The sequence below is a fragment of the Artibeus jamaicensis genome, unplaced genomic scaffold (assembly GCF_021234435.1).
Source record: "Artibeus jamaicensis isolate MK-2021 breed Jamaican fruit bat unplaced genomic scaffold, CSHL_Jam_final contig_2704, whole genome shotgun sequence".
Classification (NCBI taxonomy): Eukaryota; Metazoa; Chordata; class Mammalia; order Chiroptera; family Phyllostomidae; genus Artibeus; species Artibeus jamaicensis.
The window spans coordinates 5015-24977 of NW_026521593.1; the positions used below are offsets into that span (position 1 = coordinate 5015).

At 35.7% G+C, this 19963-nt stretch overlaps 1 protein-coding gene across 2 annotated transcripts; it reads right to left on the reverse strand.

Annotated features, from left to right (window-relative positions):
- Positions 1–237: 237 nt before the first annotated feature.
- Positions 238–17885, reverse strand: LOC119043928 (sulfotransferase 1B1). Of its 2 annotated transcripts, none has more exons than XM_053662680.1 (8): positions 17797–17885; positions 15523–15723; positions 15122–15247; positions 12176–12273; positions 9721–9847; positions 8994–9088; positions 5496–5676; positions 238–2546 (listed from the first exon to the last, which is right to left on the reverse strand). In XM_053662680.1, exons 2-8 carry the CDS (start codon positions 15668–15670, stop codon positions 2434–2436), a joined length of 888 nt encoding a protein of 295 aa, XP_053518655.1. In that variant the 5' UTR covers positions 15671–15723; positions 17797–17885; the 3' UTR covers positions 238–2433. The 2 variants fall into 2 exon arrangements, with proteins under 2 accessions (XP_053518655.1, XP_053518656.1); XM_053662681.1 differs by lacking the exon at positions 17797–17885 and adding an exon at positions 16434–16549.
- Between the last annotated feature and the right edge of the window lie 2078 nt (positions 17886–19963).

Below are 19963 nucleotides of genomic sequence, written 5' to 3' on the forward strand. Positions count from 1 at the left end.
GATAGAAGAGTTATGGAGAAGGAATCTTACAGTTTTAAGTGGCTTCTAAGCAATTGGAAGTTCACAATCCTTATATAATAACTCGGGACAATCCAATGACTTAGTACAATACTTTCATGGAAATATAGAATAGCAAAAGGCTTAGAATATGTACATTGCTCATTAAAAAACAAAACCAATGGGATGTGCACACATGCATACATGTATTATATATTTTCATATACACATGTGTACATGTTTACACAGGTGAATACAGTTTAATTATGGTTGTCACAAAGCACATATAAAATAAAGCCAGATAACTTTACAATGTGGAAGAGACACAAACCAATTACTTAATTTTACAGATAAGAAAACAAACATCTTGTTTATTCAGTTTTCTAAAGTTTAAGTGAGTCACTAAAGAAAAATCCAAAATATTGTTCTCTTGGGAGACTTTTTGGCTCTTTTACTTTCATCAATAATGACAAGAGTCACAATCGGTACTTACTAGATAGGTACTCTAAACCAGTCCTAGCACTTGCTTTCAATGTCATGATGGAAAAAAAATTTAAGCCACACTTTGGCTTCTTAGAAGAACAATTCCTTGATCTCCTTAGTGAGGCTCCATGAATGAGACAGTAATCATCATTGCCAGCTACTTATAATCACTGTCCTTAGATCACTGTCTATGGTTAAAGAAAAAGAAATGAGGATTATTATAAGTGGTTTTGTTTAAAAATTGCACCAGTGACTTCTGAAAAAGAAATAGTGACAAATTCATCATTTTAGAAAAACAGTTTGGTGGCAGTTCACTGAATGATTTCAAGGAATATTAGGGACCCTTGCAGTGGGAGTGCTACTGTGTGGAGTGGCCCATGAGCTGAGGAGAGAGTGAACGAGGGTGTTGTCATTTGTAATGGATTTTAAAAATGGACAAGAGGCAACAACCTGTTAAAAGAAAATCTAAATTCTATTTTTTCTCCACTTTATCTCCAGCACCTATAAAACTACCTGGGATACAGCTAAAACTCTCTTAAATGTTTTGAATAAAGTGCAGTTTCAGAAACATATGTCACTAAGAAAAACTAAGGAAAGTGGAAATCATTTCATATTGTTAGTGAAGGCAGTTAGTGCAGCTAATCTATTACACAGATAAAAGGCTAGTTCAGAGATATTTAATAATTTTCAAAAACAGACCATAGCATCACAGTGTGTACATATTAGTTTATTATTAAGAAAGATAATAATTCAAATGGATACCTGATTGGCTTTACCTCCTTGTTCACAAGAGTGTTCTAGAAAGTTGAAACTGATTCACAATACCCCGATCTATTCAAGGTTAACTACTACTAAACATGTGTCTAAGAAGCATAAACACAAATTTCATTCCCTGAAGTAATTTAGAATGCAAATGATAGATAATAACTCTCAACTATCTCCAGAATCACAAACATATCACTCCTTGGAAGTTTGCACTTGGCATTGGATCAGTCCTCCACTGGCATTGGGAAAGATGAGTTACAAGCTTGAGGAGCTATTACTGGTGCAGAGGCCTATAGCACAGATTCACCCTGGATAAAAATATTGTAACCCAAGTTATTGTAGCCATCTCAGTTGTGGCTCAGGGAGTGGTCATGTGTCAGAACTTATCTCCAGAACAAGTAAGGGCCCAGGGAACTGGAAGCAAGAACAAATAAACTGAAGCCCCTAAATGGAGACCAGTGAACAACACTGGGCAATTCTCAGCAGTTCATAACAGTCAGGTTGGATGTGGGAGGTGCTGTCCCCAGGAAACAGGTTCCAGTCCCCAGTCAGGCTCTCAGGGTCAAGCTCCTGTTGTAAGAGAGAAGAGTACAAAGGAGACTCAGGTAAACCTTTCACCTTTGGAAATTTAGAGATTAGAAATTTGGATAATCAGATTAGGCATAAAAAGTTCCAAAGTCTGAACCAAGTGACTTGGGACATGAACCATGTTATCACAATAGAGAGTTTGCAAGAACATGAGCTATGACTCAGGGAACAACTTGAAACCCAGAGACAGCAGTGGGACAGAGTGTCCAGAATCAAATACTCAGCAAAGGGAAATTGGGGCAGAGCTAGGAAATACAGTGTCAGTGTACAAATTTCCTGGGCCATGGTAACAGGGAGAAAAACTTCATTTTCAGCCAAAATACATGGAAATTTGGTAGCCTAAATATTTTCTTGCCAGTAGTAGTCTAGGAAAAGGCATGAACAGTTTACAAAAAAGGTAATGATTGGCCTTAACTTTACAGAATGAAGATTTTCAGAGTCAGAAGCAAAACTGGGAACTAAACAATGACACTGAAAAATCAAAGTTTTAAAAGTATATCTGCTTCTTTAAAAACCTGTTTGATTGCCCAAGTCAAGTCATAACTGCCCCTGTGTCAACGAATTTCAGGTTGGTTCTTTCAGAATTGCAGCTGAGGTTCTCTAGTAGTTGGTGCGGAACTGCAGTGTACTTCCAGACATTTCCTTCCCATAAATGGCATCAAATTTCTCATTTTGGGCCACTGTGAAGTGATTCTTCCAGTCACCTGCAATTCCTAAAAATAAGAAGTACAAAAACATATGAAGGAGTAAAATATTTCCATTATGATAGGAAAGCTAGCATAGAGCAAAAAAAAGTTGCAGAACTAAAGATTTTCCTTTGTATTTGAATATTTTAAAATGTCATTTCTGTTTTACTGGTAATTCCTCTCATTTAAAAAGTGGCTTATAACTATAGAGTCTGACATTTAGAGACATAGTCTGAAAGCGGTTAATTTCCTTGTCTAAATTTATGGACTCTACAATTTGTAGTTTCCTGAAAGAGATTCTTTAGTGTTTCTCGTTATCCTGGGTCTTAGTGTTACAACTATACACTGGTCATGACATATTTTATATCATGAGTTACTTTGCAAATTGTCTAAAGATGGTTATCTGCACAATGAATCCATAAAGTTGTAAGCTGGTAAGTATCAGTTCCCAGAATGCATAAATGAGGATGGAATAATACTGGTAGGATACTTGTGATTTTTGAGTTCACCAGGCTTACATTTTATTTGTGTTTTAGATGTGAAGAATAACATCAAATGTAATATTCATGAATGATCTGTACAAAAGTAAACTGGGTGATATGAACTTATTTAATATCTTAAACATGAATGCTTATAAACATTTATTTAAAAATAAATAAATACTAATAAACTGCCAATGCACTTGGAGGAAAACATTTACTTGGTGATATTATGAAATAATCAATATTAAATAGGTCTTACTCAATTGTAATTTATATTAATGAGTGTTGACTTGCTGAGAATTTCAAGTCGTTTTAATAAAAAGCATCCCCTTAGGTAGTTTTTCTGGTATTATAATTTGTTCAATGTTTACTAGATGACAAGAGGTCTTAGAAATGTATATGAGCGTAGGGTAAATACATTCAGGGTAGTACAACTCCAAAGGCATTAGAAACAGAGAGCACAGACTTAAACAATAGTCATGTGTAAATTATTCCAATGTCTTCCATTCAGAGTATAAATTACATAGCACATGCAAACACATTTGCTTCATAAGAATAAGAAGACTGTACATTTTCTGATACATTGAATGATGTCACAGCCCAGGTATTTCTGTTTTGTTGCAATTTGGGGCATGGGTACAGGGGATAGGGACATCACCTATCCAGTCCCTACCACCTTTACTATTGTGTAACTAAATTATAACATTGATTATGCAATATAGTGTCATGGAAGACTTGAGTGTGCCTGGCCCTTTGGCCATTTCACTTGGAGCCCCTCTCAGCACCCATTTGCATGCATGCCTTCTGCATTTGCATTAGGAGCCTCCTGAGGCAGATGCATGTGTCATTCAAACTTGCACATTCTACAGAATATGTGCTACATATAGGTGTTGATGAAGGGCTTCCAATGTGTAAATTAATGAATGAGTGTATAGGCCTTAAATATTTATTGAATGAATAAATGAGTACATGAACAGAGGAACCATGAACAGTTTAATAAGTCTTGTTACTTTTTGGTATTATTTATAATCAGAAACATATTCCAAATACTTACATAGCATTTAGCATAAACTTCCCCCAAAAACTTGCTCCATAGATGTTTGTACTTTGTGTTTTCAGTGATGCAACCAGGGTTTTGGCAGATATATTAAGGTATCGAAAGTCATAAATTCAGGGACTGGCATAGTCTGGATCAATTCCAGATCAATTTGACTACAAAGGGCGAGTTCTTCACCACTTCTGAAGGGCATGCTCTCATTAGACCAGCATGCACTTTTTTAGGTTGAAATTTGAAAAACTCTAAAATTCAGATACCAAGCTTATCTCCTTTAACTTTATACCCCAATAAGGACCATGTGATGGTATCAGTGTTCAGATGAGAAGGATAAAATTCTCCTAGAAGTTTCCGTTGAGGATCCGGCATGATAAACACGTGCTTTCTTTTACAAAGATTGTTGTTCTGACTCTTCCATTAGAAAATGTGTATGTATCTTCTTTGCTCTAGTGCATGGCTGACAATGAAAACTTGCTTTGCCTTCTTAAACTAGAGTTTACTTTTGAAAAGTTAAATGTAGAGATTAAAAAAATAAGAAACAATTTTAAAACTCTAGAACTATTTTCTATTTTAGTAAGTAGTGGAGAACAATGTTTCACAAAATAATTTAACCATATAACTCTTTAAAATTAAGGGTTTTCTTTCACATGTTCCTGTACATGATACATCCCTAGGGTTATGTTTACTTCCCAGTGTACCAACTGATATTCTACCCCTTTTCCTTCAACTCCATAAAGCATATTGAAACCAAAGGGTGGGTGGCATTATTAGATGGGTAATGTCTCAAATTTAAGTTAGTAATTTGTTAAATGCATTCTGTTTACCATTAATAAATCACTTTGATGCAAATCATACACAACCAGCCACAATGGAAGTAATGCTCTATTTCAACAATCAATAGCATCTTCCTGTGTTGTCATCTTCACAACTTAAATTTACATTCCATGTTTTCTGGAATTCAGACTGTATTTTTACATAATAACAACTTTCTATTAGGTAAATAAGGTTCTTTCTATTAGGTAAATTAATAAAATCTTAAAAAGTAATACAGTACTGTACTGACTGACACTAATTTGTCATGAAGAGAAAGATCCTTATGTCAATTTAGACAAAGATTGAGGATTTGCATACAACAAATTTGGAATGACTCATATCAGAATTGACAAGACCACTTAGCACAGTAGTAAATGAGGGAGGAAATATCTATAAAATATTCAAAGTATTTTAACAGTAGGTTTACATGCATCATTTCCTTTAACAATTTCTAATTGGATGTGGCAGTTTTTTTGTGGTTAGTATTTTCAGTGTTGTTATTTTACAGTTAAGGGAATTGATACCCCAAGTGTCTAAGTACTTTGGTAGAGATCACAAAGTGAATCCTCATTTCAGAGTAATGTCTAAGAAAATAAAAAGGGAAAATAAACTCAGAAAGATTGTCACCTTTGCGCATGAAAGGGGATATGCTGTGATCCATCACTGTATTTGGAATATGTTTATAATTCACCAGAGGGTTATCCTTCATCATTCCAAATGAGGTGTGATGGACGATCTCATCCAGGATCTCATCATTTAAGCTTTTCTCTAGAAATGCAGCAATCTTCTTGATTTCTTGCTTTGGATTCTAGTAGTGGGTAAAGAGACATCCAAGAAAATGATAAAGATAATGTAAAAAGAATATAATATTTATAATCTGCTTTCTTAAATGTTTATCTGAATACAAAATCCATATTTGGTTTGGTCTCAAATTTTTTAAAAAAATATTATTAAAAATGAAAACATAATTTATGTTTAAGAAAAATAGAGCAGAGATATTTTGTTTGTTATAAATGTTATGTTTTAGTTTACATTTAAGGTACAATATGAACAAACTTTGGGCTAAATACAAGCCATACTTAGAGAAAAAAGCCAAAGTGCTATTTTAAACTCATTTGCCATCAGATTTGAACTGTGCATGACTTAGCAAACCAATTTGTTTTTTGCATTTCACTTCTTTTTCTGCTTTTTATCAAATATGTTTTCTAGTTTTTAGCAACAATATTTAAAAGCAAAACTAATAAGTTCATGGACAACTTCAAGTATATTTCCTTAAAGTATAAATACTGATTAAATCTTGCTTAGACACCAGTTATTGAAAATAAACTCCAATAAATGTGCAAAGATATTGAGACCTAAAGTATTTATCAACCACTGAGGATAAAAAGAGCCAAATTTGAGAAATGGATCATTTTCCAGATTTTAATGACATAAACAATATTTGTAACTTTTTAGGAAGCCAAACTAAAATCTGCAAGAATAAATTCGAAAGATTTTGGAAAGCTGATAACTAAGCTGAGTTAAAAAAAAGATGAGTCAGAATTTACCAAGATGTGTGGTCTTTTGTGTCACCAAACAGTGAATATCCAATAATGAAAACAGTTAAAAGTCTTAGAGGTATTAGTGTCTCATAATGTGTTCCAGGGAGAAAAAAGCATAATGGTTAGAGTCAGATCTGATGTGATCACAGGAGTAAGGTAGGTATAAAACTAGAAAGATAAATTGGGTTTTAACTGAGAACATCCTTGGATGTCCTGTGGAAGGATTTGTATCTGTAATAACGAAGTGAAGCAACAGTTTTGAATAATGTCTCTTATTATCTCTGTGCATGTGTGTGTGTGTGTGTGTGCATGTACACATGTGACTGTTTTGGCAGGGAGTTCCCTAGAAGGGAAGTTATGGTGATATTTTATGTGTGAGGCCTCAATGAGAGAAGAATGAGATGTCTAATTAAGGGGTGGCAATACTTAGAATGAGTGCGATGTCAAAAATCATGATAGTGGCAAAAAAAACAAAAGAGAAGTTAGTAACACTAGGAAAACACAGATGGGTGGGTAAATAGCAATTTCTGTTAGCAATTCAAAGTGTTTGGAGAATAATTTAGCCACAGCCAAAGCATGACTGCTGATGTCAGTTTATAAACCAGTAACAGTTCAAGTTGAGAGTGTTGGCTCCTATTGAATCTTCCTCTGCTGCCTTGATCTTTCACCTCATTGACTGAGAATTTATACAGACACTTATCAACCTGATGTAAATTGTTGGACTTCTCTATGAATTTTTTCTTGATATATTATTATACTTTTGCTCTATTGTTGTTCTACTAAGCATCTTTACATAACATTGTTTAAGAATGTCTGTATTGGAGTAGAAAAACACTGGCTTTTAATTATGACCCATAGAGGAAATCTGAGTGGGGCTCAAAGTATTTGGGTATGCTTATAAAGCTGATCAGGACAGACTGTAAATTAATACAAATGAGTTGATTTGAATAAAGCAGTTTAGCTACAGAATGAGAAAAGGTTGACATGAGAACATCATGTGGGAGACAGCATGTGAGTCAAAGGTTGGGTACCAGCCCAGCCCAGGAAATGTATTTCTCCATTCTGTGGAGAAAAGAGACTACATTAAGAAGCTAAAATTGCTCCTTTCATAAGCCTCTTAAGTACTATTCACATGTCCAGAAAGAAAGAGAGATACTTGGTACAGAAGAACAATGATTTCTCTTATAAAGTGCTCAAAATTTAATCTGATTAATAAAAACCACTTTAGTGTTGCAGCTCTGTATGCCAGCAAATTGGCATTAATTGCAGTGGTCAGATTCAAGCACTGGTAAAATTTACACCATAGGTTCTCAATGGGCTACAAACAAATGTGATAGAGGGTGGGAGCACATGCAGAGCAGGAAAACAGACAACTCTTTAATAAGATGAGATATATAATCTGTAGGTGTCTTGGAAATACTTGGGAACAAAGGATACTTTACCTATGACATGATTTCTGGTATGCAAAGTAGAATTGTCACTACATCTTTTGTTATTACTCATTTTTTCACTCATTCAAGGAATCAGTTATTCATACAACAAATGACCATTGAGTCTTTATTTATGGGGTAGGTGCTGTATTAGGAACTGCAGATGCAGTCACAAGAATGGTACATATGGTACCTTCCATCATGAATCTGAAAGTCTAAAAAGAATTCTCATTGTATACTCAGGTTTTTAGAACTAATGTAACTTGGACTAAACATATTTGCCATGTGTGCATGCATGTTTGCCTAATTTGAGTAAAATAGCTCCAGAATAGTCCTGGAACTTTGCAGTGAGATTTGAAGAAATTCTAGTTCATACAGGAGGATAGATGAATGCTTATGAGTCCCTGTCTAGGAGGAAGTAGTAATAAAATAAAGAATGGGGCACAGTTGAAGGATATAGGGCATGTTAGATATAGATGTATATATTAGATAGGGCATGTGAACCAATGGGATGTTCAAGACACAGTTGAACTATATCCACTATATGGAAGACAATGAGGACAACTTACTCTAAAGCTTTGAAACCTGAATGTACATATAACATCATTAACCAAAAGAGAGAATAAACCAAGAAGAGAATGACATGTTGAAGAGAAAGAAGCAAGATGAGATTAGTTTTGAACACATTAAATTTGAGAGTCTTTTTAATAAAAGCACAGGTTTGAATTCAGGGTAGAAGTGAAAAAAAGCATTTTGAAGGGCCATTAGCACATACATAGTTTTGGCAACAGTGGGCCTGGAATGAGCACCAAAATACACCAAGCAGCTGAAAAAGAAAAACAGCTAAGTGATACAGAGAGATCCACTGGAAAACCACCAGTCTGATAACCTGTTAAATGAAGAAGAAAATTTGAGGAAAAAAGCTGCTCAAAGTAAACACAATGGTTAAAAAAATATGAGGGACAAAAATGTCATAGCTTTCACAATTAGAACATTATTAATGACCTTAACGAGATCTGGGTAAGCAGGCATGAAGAATAGGGAAAGCAATCATATCATTTTGGACTTCACAGGTTAACTTGAAAATGTTATATTCATCCTTTTACCCCAGGATGTAGTGAGACATTATCTATAATGAATTTCTATCATTTTACCTCTTTCATATCTTCGTAGTGTAAGAAAAGTATTGGGTGTTCTTCTTTTTTCTTCCACCAGCTCTTAACGTGATTAAACCAGGAACCATAGGCCACTAAAAGCACAGAAAGAGTCTCTGTCCATAAGCATTCACAAAGTCAAAGATTCATTTCTGAAGAATAAGTTAGATTATACAAACATTTTGTGGAATTTAATAGCCAAGGGAATGGAGAATATAAAGCCAATTTAAAAAAATATGTAGTCAACCACATATTAATTTATAAGCAATCAGGTTAAAAATATATAAAGTACAAGGAAGTATTTCAGTTGAAAAGGCATTGACCTCCAACAAGTTATACTTAGCCTCAAATGGAAGGAAACTATTATTTTATGAAGTACTCATATTAACTGTTTATCTATACTATAAATATATATATATAAGTGATTTAAGTAATTGCTTAGGGAAGGTAAACAATTTCTATTGTGAGCAGAAACATCGACTAGGTTTCTAACACCTGAAAAGAGATTAGACAATATTTTCATTAAGCCAATATTTAATATCAGGTTATATATTGAGAGTCATGGTACAATATTAGATATATTCAATTTAATTTTTAAACAGTATTTGAATGTACTTGTTTCTGATTTGGCAAAAGTGTTTAGAAAACAAAAAGTCATACCAGTAATAGTAGAATTATTTAAAATTGAAAAAATTGACTTATTAATTTTAGGCCAAGAACTACCTACCATTTCCAACCATGAAATTCTCCAGATACTTTTCCCAGGTAACAGGAGGAGGGTGCAAATTATTCATTAAGTCAAAATGGTAATATGAAACTGCAACATCCTTGGCATTTCGAGCCATATAAATCATCTGCAGGAGGAGGAATAAGAGATCAAATGAGTGCTATTTTATTTAGGAAAATAAAAATTAACATACAGGCAAGAAAGGAACATATTTGAAATCCATGAAATTAAAAACAGAGGAAATGTTAGAGAAAATTAAACAAAAAAAGAGTTGGCTCTTCTAAAGAATTAACAAAATAAGCCGGGCAGTAAAAGACAAATACAGTATGATCTCACCTTTAACAGGAACCTAACCAACAAAACAAATAAACAAGCAAAACAACCAGAGACACTGAAATTGAGAACAGGCTGACAGTGACCAGAGGGGAGAGGGGAGGGAATTTCAGAGGTAAAGGGTGAAGGGTTTATAGGAACAAGTATAAAGGACACATGGAAAATAATAGGGAAGGGATGGAAACAGGAGGGAGATGGGAGGGCTGCGGTGGGTGTGGGGGGGTCAAAGGCAGAAAACTGTACTTGAACAAAAATAAAAATTTTTAAAAATAATCAGTGATCTTATCTGAGAAGCACCTTATCTGTCCTCAAGGAGTTCATCATCACCAAGCCCTTATTATATGAAATGTTAAAGGGACTTATCTAAGAAAAAGAAGTTAAAGAAACATGAACAGTGAAAGGACAACAAACTCACAGTTATTAACAACCACACCTAAAACGAAAGCAAACTAAAAGGACAGCTAGATCAGGAGTGGAACCATAGAAATGAAGATCACATGGATTGTTAGCAAGAGGGGAGTGGGAGGAGGAGGTGGGGGGGAAGGTACAGAAAATAAGTAGGATAGACAGTAGATAGAAAATAGAAGGGGGGGGGGCAAGAATAGCATGGGAAATATAGAATCTAAAGGACTTGAGACACATGGTCATAAACTAAAGGGGGGGTAATGGTGGGGATGGGGGGTAGGGTGGAGGGGAATGAAAGGGGGAATAGAACAACTGTAACAGCATAATCAATAAAAAATTTAAAAAATAATCAGTGAAATGGATAAATAGCTAGCAAGACTACATAGAGAAGATAAAAAGAAGAGTATAAAAAAATTCCCATATCATATGCTATCAGGAAAATTCAAATTAAAACATTGAGACACCACTTCACAATAATTATTAGATGACCACAAAGTCCAGGACACTGACAACATCAGACCCTGCTGTGGATGCGGGGCATTAAGAATCATCTCACTCATGGCTTGTAGGAATGCAAAATGGCACTGCTATTCTGGAAGACACTTTGGCAGGGTTTTTTTGTTTTTGTAAAACTAAACATATCCATACCATGTAACTTAGCAATTGCACTACTTGGTATTTACCCAAAAAATCTGAAAAATAAGGTCCAGTTAAAACCTTCCATATGGTTGTTTGTAGCAGCTTTATTCAGGATTGCCAAAACTTAGAAGCAACCAAGATGTCCTTTGGTAAGTGAGTGAACAAATAAGCTGTGGTACTTCCAGACAGTAGAATGTTATTCAGCACTTAAAAGAAATGAGCTATCAAGCCATGAAAAGACATGAGAATCTTCAATGCATAATACTAAGTCAAAGACCACCAACTGTAATGTCTACAAACTGTGATTCCAAGTATATGATATTCTGGAAAAGGCAAAACTATGGAGACAGATCAGTGGTTTCCAGGGGTGGGGGTGGGGGTGAATAGGTGGAGCACGGAGGATTTTTCAAGCAGTGAAACTACACTGTATGATACTTAAATGTATGATTACACATATATAAAAACCTGTAGAATGGACAATACCAAGAATGAGCCCTAGTGTAAATGATGGACTTTGGGTGATATCAATGTGTTAATGTAGGTTCATCAATTGTAACAAATGTGCACTCTGGTGGGAGATACTGATAATGGAGAATCTAAGTGTGTGTGGGAGCAAGAGACATATGCACAGTCGCTTTGACTTTCACTCAGTTTTGCTGTAACCCTAAAATCAGCCTATAAATAAACTGTTGTAGAAAAAACTAAAATCTGTTAAAAGAAAAAATAAGAAGTGACTACATGAAAGACTTTTCACTACAAAATTCAACCACATAGAAGTCCTCTCACATCACAAACTAGTAAAATCAGCTAAGGTGAAATGGATAATCTGAATACCAACAACCTTGTGTTGAGTTTTCAGAGAAGACCAGAACATTTAGGGACAGCTGGGGAATAACAGTAGCAGTGGTGTGCTGAGATGAGAATTCTTTTGCTGCATAACTTTGGAAAACTTCAGTATGTAGGTTTAGACTAGAACAATGGAAACACTTTCACTGAAACATGAGAGCAATTATTTCTTATGTGAGTGAGTCATAGGGAATAGGGTCATTAAAAAATTGGCTGCAGATCTGGAGTGTACCTTGCAGTTGTTCTCCCAGAAAGACTTAGGAAGGAGATCAATCGGTAGATGCGTCTTCACAAGACGAGGGGATGGATTCTTCTCCAATTGTTCTATACCTGAGAAAATATAGTTTGTTATATAGAAGTATTAGTCTCCAACAGGCTTGCATTTCCTGATTTTCTCAAGCAACCTTTCAAAATGTTTTTCAGCAGTATATGATGCTGCTAAGTTTTGAACTAATCATAGGCATTATCTATCTCAACTCTAAGAGCTAATATTGCATGACGGTTAAGGGCATAGGTTCTGAAATCAGCCCCCTTGGATTCAAATTCCAACTCAATCACTCACTCACTGTGAGACATTTGAAAATATCCCAGTCTCTATGCTTCACTTTCTTCACTTCCAAAATGAGGAGTAATAATACCCACCTTAGCACTTTGGAGTTTCATCATACCTGTGCATACTATAAATAATTATAAAAATGTTTTGTCTATGTCAGAAAGATACTAATACCTAGTAATTTTCACATCACACTGCTTTGCATCAGCTATTATAGTATTGATGATGTCATTTTGTGTAGCATCAGCTGCTGTATCTGCATTTTTATTATTTCCTGTATTTGTTATATGCATATGCAAAGCAAAAATGTTGTGTAACTTTTAGGTGTTAGCTGAACTCTCCAAAGTCATATAATTAATGTGTTCTAGAATTTGATTTCACATTAAGTGTTTGGAGAAAGCATATATATGAACTTCCCCGAGACACAGAACATTCATTCATTTTCTGTGTTCAGAGTCAGGAGGATCACACTACACAAATCACTTGGCTAGTCTGCAGGCACTTGTGGAGTAAAGGCATATTCAGAGAATTTCTGACATAGAGTAGGTAAAACTTGGCTTACCTTTTTCACTTACTGTTCTTATAATGGACTCAAGGCTTTTATCCCAGGTATATCTGTTAAATATGTCATCTCTTACTGAGTCACAAAGATCTCTTTTATTGTCTACTCTTTCAGGTTTCATATCCAATGAATCCTAAGGTTCTATGCATATTTTTCACAATATTATTTATCCTGTGTAACCTCTAGATTACCTGTTAATTCTGCATTATTTTTATACCGTTTGCATATGACAACATACTTGCTCAAAATTTCATCTGACTCACTAATTTAAAGCAATCCTATGCTTCGATTCTTAACAAAATTGTATTTCACATGCTAAAAAGCCAGTCAGTGTCTATTAAAACATCCTTTTAAATGGCTGTATATAGCACTTATTGTTGGTTCATAGTTCATTTACTTTGTTTGTTGTCAGTTCCCATGTGTCTTCCTTGTCCCCACCCCCAAACACACACACTAGAATGAACATTTCATAAAAGCAGGGATAGAGCCTGTTTTCTTCACCAACAAAAGCTCCATACAGAATAGGGCATAGCATCCACTTGTATCAAGATCTCCTTAATATCAATGCAGACAGTTCAGCAAATTTGGGAAATAAAGATGCAAAAATTCCAGTTAAATCTGTATTTCAGATTAATCAGAGATACCTTTGAGTATAAGTGTATTCCATAAAATATTGGGATATACTTTTAGTAAATAAAATAGCTTTCTGAATTTAAAAACTAATTGGGCATCTTGAATTTTATTGGGAAAATCAATTATACAGCTATAAAATTCCACAAGGTATTTTATTATGCTTCTACTGACCTAGTAATAACACCCTCTTTATTCAGCATATAGAAATGAGAGATCTTAACCTTCCATATCTCACTATTCCTCAATGCCATGATGGGAAATCTTATGTCTGTTTCTTTTATGAAGTTTTCCTCACATTGTTATTCCTCTTCCCTCCCTAAACCTCAGTGAAAAATTTCTCAGCCCCTTCTGTTTTGTGATTGTTTTGCCTTAGAGATCCTTCAAATGAACCCTTTAACTGCACAAATGTAAATATCAGGAATATGAAATGACACCACATGTATTCACATTCAGGCTCCAGAGTAAACCTGAGTGCCAGTTTATCCTCCTTTACCTGGTGAACCTCATCAATTCACTCTCTGGCAATGCTGCCCAGCCTCACTGACCACCTCCCACCCAGGTCTCCCACCAATAATCTCTACTCCTCTCTCCCTGACTCATTTGATACTATCACTTTTAATTACTTTATTGTTTGATTACACTTGTCTGCATTTTTCTCCACCACTCCCTCCCACCCCAGCCAATCCCACCTCCCTCCCTTGCTTCCATCCCGCCCCTACGTTTTGTCCATGTGTCCTTTGTAGTAGTTCCTGAAAACCCTTCTCCCTGCTCTCCCTTCCTCCTTCCCTCTGGCTATTGTTAAATTGTTTTTAATTTCAATGACTCTGGTTATATTTTGTTTACTTTTTCTTTTGTTGATTATATTCCAGGTAAAGGTGAGATCATATGGTATTTGTCCCTCACCTCCTAGGTTATTTCACTTAACATATATCACTTCTTTATACTTTTCTGTGACTTTGGTGTCTTAACTCACTTTTCACGCATCTTGGTTGCTTGTCCCAGAATAATCCTTTAATTCCAAAATTTAGCATTGGCTCTCTGACTTCAAGCAACCACACAGAATGATATCCAGTTGGTCCTTCTCTTCCTATGTAAAGTCCTAAATTAGGAGCTTATTGTTCTAATCTACCAAATTCTACACAACGAAAAGTCAATGAAAGATAAGAAGCACTTTTTATGTCATCAACCAAATTTTTAATTGCTTTATACAACAAAACTCATTCATTTTTTGTTATCATAATACTTGAATACTCAAATATGGACTAAATCTGTAGTTTCTTTATGTGCTCTGGTATTGTACTGTTTTCAGACTTTCATTTTATGTCACTAAATTTACTTCATTTTCTTTGAGGGGAAGTCATAAATACAAAATTAACAATGCTATATAAATAGTATTACAAAACTATAGTTCTCAAATGGCTTAAAATTACCTGAAATCACTCCAGGAACAGCCATTTCCAACATGGGAACTTTAGCAGTTATAAAATCTCGCTTAGATTTTTCAACATCTCCATCATTTAAAACCATGTCCACAATTTCACTTACCCAGGTGGTACCTGTGTCAAAAAGCAACAGTTTTTATAAACATCACCTGAATCAGAGTGGGAAAGTACCTTTTGGAGGCCTGCCATTCTAATACATTCTGTCAGAAATTTAATTCTGCAATTTCCTTTTCTATACCCCAAGTGCCCATTTAATACCTTTCAAATACATGGCTGTACTGACTGATAGGATTCATTTGATTGAGGATGATAATGGTTTTATAGAGAAGTTGATTTTCAGGCAACAATGGCTGAAGCCAGACCTGCATTGGACAGGCCACAAAACTCACCTGATTTGGGGTAAGTGACTATCACAATGTCATCGGGCCTGCTGCAGAACTGTTCGACCTCTTCCCAGTTGTTCGCAAAAGCATAGACCATAGGACAGCCATGGACCATCTTCAAACTTTTTCTCAGGACATCTTTTGGGGAGGCCATTTTTGTACAAGATTGTACAAATTCTTAACAAAATAGTTACTGACAATCAAATCCTGGAAGAAGTAAAGAGGACAAAGATAAGAAGCTGAGTAACCAAAGTAATCCTTAAGATACAAATACGGCAATCTAACACAAAGTTAAACTGGCCTCTATCACACTGAGCACACGGAGATCTAAATACAAAGGGCGTTTTTGTGGGTATAAAGCTGTAGACTGCAAGAGCAGTCACTGGCTCAGTGACAAGAGGAACAAAGGTCTTTGGTGAAGGATTTGGAAAGAAATGAAACTACCTTACTTTGAATTTTAAAAATCACATTACATAAAAATGTATTAAAAAGTATCTGGACCTCATGCAAAAACTATCTGGACTACCACCCATAATCACACTTTAGTTTGCCTCATTTTTCTTATACAAATATGTTATGTTTCTTACCATCTTTTTCTGTACATAATGCCTTTGTTTTCTCTGCCTGCTTGTAAGATTATTTTTTATCACTAGTTTTGAACAATTGGATTATGATGCAGCTTGGTGTGGTGATTTCATGGGTGTATATGTGTGTCCATGTGCACTTCAGATTTATCGAGCTATTTAGAAATGTGGGTTTCACAGTCATTATTTCTTCAAATATTTTTTTCTGTCTCTCCCTCTTCCTTCTGAAACTCCAGCCCCACGAAGTTGTTCACAGCACACTGATGTCCCATTCATTTTTAAAATCTTTTTCTCTCCTTCTGTTTCAATTGCTATGCATTTATGTTCACTAACCTTTTCTTCTAGAATGTGTAATCTGATGTTACTCCCATCCTATGCATTTTTTTTCAGACATCGTGGTTTTTATCTCCAAAGATCATTTTGGGTTTGGTTATATGTTTCCTGTCTCAACTTTTCAAACATACTGAATACACTTACAGTGACTGCATGCAGAGTCTGTTGAAAGACACCAAACACATTAGTGGCAGAGCAGAAACAGACTTCAGTCTTTCCAGCTCCACTCACGTGGTTTTACTTAAAATCTACCATTGGTGGGCTCTCCCCAGAGTCAACAAGTGTTCATGATTTATCTTATTCAAATAAGGGGTTCACAGTTTATAAGAAAATCTTTCTTTGAAAAAGCAAACTTCCCCCTGACAAAAAGCACAAGCTTTCCATGCTACAAAAATGTCAGAGAAGAATGCTATGAGTAACAAGATGAAACTAAGGCAGCTGATCTGAATAGTCACCTCTGGGACGTGGGTGTGAGCAGTTCAGAAACCTCAGAGGATTAGTCCTGAATTAACATTGCCTATTTGTGACCAGTAGATGATGGTGAGTTCATACTTATATGCTGTGATGGGCCCAGGCAGTAGGGCTGGAAAACATGAGATAACTAATCTCACTGAACCAGATGCATTGGAAGATGGTTCAAGACTGTTGTTCACTTTTGAATATAAAGTTAGTTCATAAATCTAGTCAACCCTACTAGAAAGTAACAATTTTATGTGGCTATATATCATAGTCTATATGATCTAACAAGTCTTCCTATTTAAGTTAAGCCATGGGCTGAAAATTAAATTGTCTACACTTTGGTTTTTAAAAAATGAAAAAGAAAAAAAGAAAAAGAAAGCACCCCTTAGAAGATAGAGTCATCTGACTTCAAAGCTGAATGGTTCTTTTTAATGAGAAAAGAATATCTCTTCCATGTGTCTCACCTAGTACAAAGTCCTGCTTTATTTGGTCCACATCAAACCCCAGGAACTGAAAGAAATAAAATAAACAACATATTTAATATACCAGAAAGTGCGTGTGCACGCACACTTGTTTGTAGGGAGGGGTGGAGGAAAAATGAGAGAAGTGAGGATTTGAAGTGGATTCTTTTCCTTTCATGAGGCTCAAGTTTCATGAGAAGATCATCCAGGCACACTTCAGGACAGTCCAACCGAACCCAGAAAAATAACAGTGATCGTTAAAACCTGAGAAATGCTGCACAATGTAACAATAACTGCACTTCCTCTGAGGAAAAATGAAATATGGCAAAAGCATTCAAATTACAAGCACGTTCTAAATCAAAATCATTTAAAGAGCACAGTCCTCTGTGGGTACAAGGTAAAAACTTCAAGGACAGAGATTTAACATGCAAACTTTAACTCACAGTTTAATACCCCCTTTTGATTTTCTCTGTCAGCAGTGGTGCTGCTGTTGAAAGGAATCCTGGGAGCTGGTAGTAGTCCAGGAAGGGTAGGGCTAGGAAGTCCTGGAAGGGGAAAATAAGTTACAGGATATGATTTGAATGTAGTGGTCAGAGACTTTATAGGCAGTAAAGATATGAAACATATGAACTACACACACATTTGCACAATGGCAAAGCATGCTATTTCAACAGCTGGCAGAGCCAGGAAGCCCTGGAAAGGAAATGGATCAGGGTGGTGGCCAGAAGTCAGCCAAGTCAGAGATTGCCTAGATTTGAATGTTCCCACGAGGCTTCAAAGGGTCTGGAAGGAGTGTACAGAGGGAAAAAAATGGAAGGTTCAGCTGATGAAAGACTGTTGCTTTTCTACAATATATAAGCATATTCCCTAATCATTCTGGCCATGATGAATAGTTGTTTTGTTTCTGTGTATGTGTGTGTGTGTGTGTGTGTGTGTGCAAAAAAAATGAGCCCCCAATGTCATGGAAAGAGCAAACATGTGCTAGTGATATAATAACAATTTTGGCAGGAGAAACAGAGAGAGTAGAACTAATGGTTTGAGAAAGTATTTGCTTTCTTTTAGTCTAATCATTTCGTAAACCTCTTAGGTTATTTGGGGTTTTTTTGCAGTTTAATTTTTATCTTTTCTTTTTTGCTTGTTTTTAGAGAAAGGAAAAGGGAGAAAGAAATAGAAGGAAAGAAACATCAATGTGTGGTTGCCTCTCATGAGCCCCCTACCAGGGACCTTGCCTGCAACCCAGACACCTGCCATGACTGGGAGTCAAGCCAGTGACCTTTTAGTTCACAGGCCCATGCTCAACCCACTGAGCTACACCAGCCAGGGCTTAGTTTGATTTTTTGTATTCTGAGTCACAGATGTATAGAGAAGAAATGAACAAGGAGTGTGAATGTGGAGGGCAAGAAATATACTCCTGACCTCCACCCTCCTACCTCAACCACCTCATGAAATCACAACTACAAGCCCCAACCCCTTGTTCAAGTATTTATATTAGTGTAGGCTTGGGGAAGTCAAAAAGCCCAGAAAGAAACCAGCATACTCTTTTACATGTTTTACTTTATTTACAGATTTTAAAATAAATTTTAAAGACATATTTGTATTTAAAGACCTTGCCTTTATCAACAAATTTTCATTTAATTTTGCCATCAAGTGTCTATTTTCTCATTTGTATGGAGGGTAAAAGTATGTGTGAGAGAACACACAAAGAAAAGGTGTTTATGGGAGTCCAGTTTAGTTGCACTTTGTTGCAGTTATGGAAACTAAAATCCTCAGTGCATCTGGTATATGAATCTGGTGATCACTAAGATCCATCATATATTAACATCAATCTGGCTCTCCTTGAGGATTTTGAACATGATCTTTCTAGATATTCCCTAAGCTAGTTCATTTTGGTGTGCTCTTTGGACCCTGTAGACCAAGGTATTTGTTTTTAGTTTTGATGACACATAAAGACATCAACTCCCTCAAATCACACCCCCTTCCTGATAACCATGCAATCAGATGACATGGTCCAAAGTCACAGTGTCAATACACTTCTACCATCACCAAAAAACAAAGTTCAGGAAATTGTATTTTCAATTGGATACACAGATCTCCTGTTAAATATCAAGTTTTTCAGTGTGAAAAAGCTAACTGTAATAGGCAAGATAATAATGGACATCTAGACAAGCTGAAGAGTTTGGAGACCTTGTGCAGTTCCACCTGAGATTCTCTTAAATAAACTTATCAGTAAAACTGACTATTGCACTGTCTCAGCCGCAATGAGAGAAGCTATGCAGAACATCAGCAGGCACCCTGAAATCAGTGGGAGAAGCCAGAGGGTGGACTCTAGAACCAGCATAGGCCTGCTTGTTCTAGGGAAGCTGTTAACCCCAAACTCAAGTTTAACCTCCATGCCTCTCCTGCCAAAAAAAAAAAAAAAGAAGAAAGAAAGAAGGAAAAAAAGAAAGAGAAAGAGAAAAATGAAAGAGAGAAAAGGAAGAGGAAAAGAGAAAATACAGAAAATTCTAACAAAAATATTTAAGACACACTTAGATGAACTCACATTAAAATCGTCTTTTAACATGAATACATGCATCATGAAATAATAAGAAAAAAATTGTGAAATCTCAT

Bases quoted from the DNA above. Each gene is read 5' to 3' on its own strand.
- LOC119043928 (XM_053662680.1), bottom strand. From the start codon at position 15,670: ATGGCCTCCCCAAAAGATGTCCTGAGAAAAAGTTTGAAGATGGTCCAT. The intron at 15,248-15,522 runs GTGAGTTTTGTG...TTTTTGACACAG, and splicing joins AGTCACTTACCCCAAATCAG to GTACCACCTGGGTAAGTGAA. The intron at 12,274-15,121 runs GTAATTTTAAGC...ATATTTTCTCAG, and splicing joins TGTTCCTGGAGTGATTTCAG to GTATAGAACAATTGGAGAAG.